The sequence below is a fragment of the Centruroides sculpturatus genome, unplaced genomic scaffold, assembly GCF_000671375.1.
Source record: "Centruroides sculpturatus isolate CEXI.00-Female unplaced genomic scaffold, Cexi_2.0 scaffold2245, whole genome shotgun sequence".
Taxonomy (NCBI): domain Eukaryota; kingdom Metazoa; phylum Arthropoda; class Arachnida; order Scorpiones; family Buthidae; genus Centruroides; species Centruroides sculpturatus.
Window position 1 is genome coordinate 1 of NW_019386388.1, and position 2,312 is coordinate 2,312.

Consider the following 2,312-nt stretch of genomic DNA (forward strand, 5'->3'; position numbering starts at 1 on the left):
TAATTAATTATTTATTCATATATTTATTTCATTTTCGCATGTTGTTGTCTGTTTGTACTTACTATGTGTATATTTATTTTCGTGTTGTTGTTTATTTATTTAGTTATTATTGTCATATGTTAGTTATTTATCATGTTTAAAATTTTTTAACCATTTGCCCTGGTGCAGAATAGCCTATATGGCTTTTGTGCCAATAAACAAAAATCAACCAACCAATCAATTAACCAGTTTATCGAAAGATTTTCATGTATATTATGCAATAAATATTTTAGTAGAAAAATATATTTTATTTATATTTTTTTTACGTTTATTTATGTATCAAAGCATTTATGTAGAATCTTTTGAACATCTGCAAGTAATTAGCAATTTTCAGATGGGGAACCAGCAATAAAATAGTTGATTGGAAATGTTTATTGTCCTGTATGTACAAAGTTTTCTGAAAATGGAGTTTTCAATTGTTACCATTTATGACTGCAATAAAAGATGCCAGATGATGGTTCTTAGGATTTCTGACCCTTTGTTTTTCTTTGAACAATTCTGTAATTTTTCTCACTCATAGTTCTGCTCTTGAGTTGTTTAGTGTGCTTATTTTGTGTTGAAAATTTTGAAATTTTTTTGTGTGCTTTTTTTTACTCGTGTTGTTGCTACTTATCAAGTAAGTTACTTATCATTATAATACTTTAGGAAAATTGTTTTCTCGTGCATAATATAAAAGAACGGATTTTAGATAATTTATTTTGTTGGCAGAATGTCTTCTGATTCGGATAATGAATATATCCCAGGATCATCAAGTGGGTCTGAGGGGAGTTGGTCTAGTGCAGTTAGTGGGCTGACGGGATCGGATGTAAGCGAATAGGAAATGGATGTGGCATCCACATCAAGTACAAAAAGCTGGTGCCTAATAGATATGAACAATCTATTTTCGGCTCCTCCGCGTTTTCCTTTTGTGGGAAATCCCGGAATGACAGTAGACGTTGGGAATACGGGTGACCCTTTGGATTATTTCCAATTGTTTTTTAATATAAATATTATCAATAATATTGTTGATGAAACAAATAGATTTCATTCTCAACGGCCACAAACATCACGCAGTAACTAGACACCACTTACTGCAGAATAATTTTTTCTGTTCATTAGTATATGTATATTACAAGGTATTATAAAAAAACCCGAGGAGAGGATGTATTGGACGAAAGACGCCAAATTACACACCCCGTTTTTTGGCAGAGTAATTTCGAGAAATAGATTTAGAAATATAAAAAAAAATTTACATTTCATAAATAATGACACTTATAACCCAGACACACACCCCAATCCTAAACTGCACAAAATTTGGCCGATAATTGTAGACCTAAATTCAAAATTTTCGCGATTTTATATACCGGAAAGAGACATATCCATCGATGAGAGTTTGTTGCTATACAAGGGTCGTCTTTCGTGGAAACAATTCATTCCTCAGAAACGGTCTCGTTTCGGTGTGAAATTTTATAATTTATGTGAATCCTCATCAGGATATTTATATAAATTTCTAATTTATACCGGCAAGTCAACTACATTGGATGATAAGTATAAAAATATGCCAGTCAGTTCAATGATTGTGCTAACGTTAATTGATTCGTTGTTAGATAAGGGCTATTGTCTAACAACAGATAGATTTTACTCTTCCCCACAGTTGGCGGATTATCTTGTCACGTGCAAAACGGATTTTTATGGAACCGTACGCACAATAAGACGAGAGATTCCGCCAGTAATCCATAGGCAAAAATTGAAAAAGGGAGAAACAATTGCTTTCCAGAGAGGTAAGCTAATGGTTATGAAATGGCAGGACAAGCGAAGTGTAGCTTTACTGTCTACAGTCCACAATCCTGCCATGGTAACCACACGAACACATGCCGGTAAGTCTGTTGTAAAGCCACAGGTCATTGTCGACTACAACGACACAATGGGGGGTGTTGACCTGTTAGATCAACATCTCCATGACTATGCAGTGGCGAGAAAAGGTGGGAAGAAGTACTATAGAAAAATATTTTTTCATTTAGTAGATTTTTGTATATACAATTCTTTTGTGATGTACAAGAAAAATGGTGGCCAAAAAACAAATTTACAATTTCGACTGACTCTTATTGATAGAATAATAGAAACATATCACACCGAAACGAGGGTAACACACCAAAGTCGGCTGAGAACAATAGGTCCGCTAAGACTAACGGAAAGACATTTCCCGGACTTCGTTCCACCGACTGAGAAAAAAGCTGCTCCCACTAGGTACTGTGCTGTATGTTGTAGAAAACGTGACAGTACTGGAAAAAAAA

The 2,312-nt window shown here is 34.2% G+C and overlaps 1 protein-coding gene across 1 annotated transcript in view; it reads left to right on the top strand.

Annotated features, from left to right (window-relative positions):
* Positions 1–41: 41 nt before the first annotated feature.
* Positions 42–2,312, top strand: part of LOC111614779 (piggyBac transposable element-derived protein 4-like) — a 10,963-nt gene continuing 8,692 nt past the window's right edge. The window contains exon 1 of the mRNA XM_023356144.1: positions 42–2,312. Coding sequence (XP_023211912.1) covers positions 1,181–2,312 — 1,132 coding nt within the window. The 5' untranslated portion in view covers positions 42–1,180.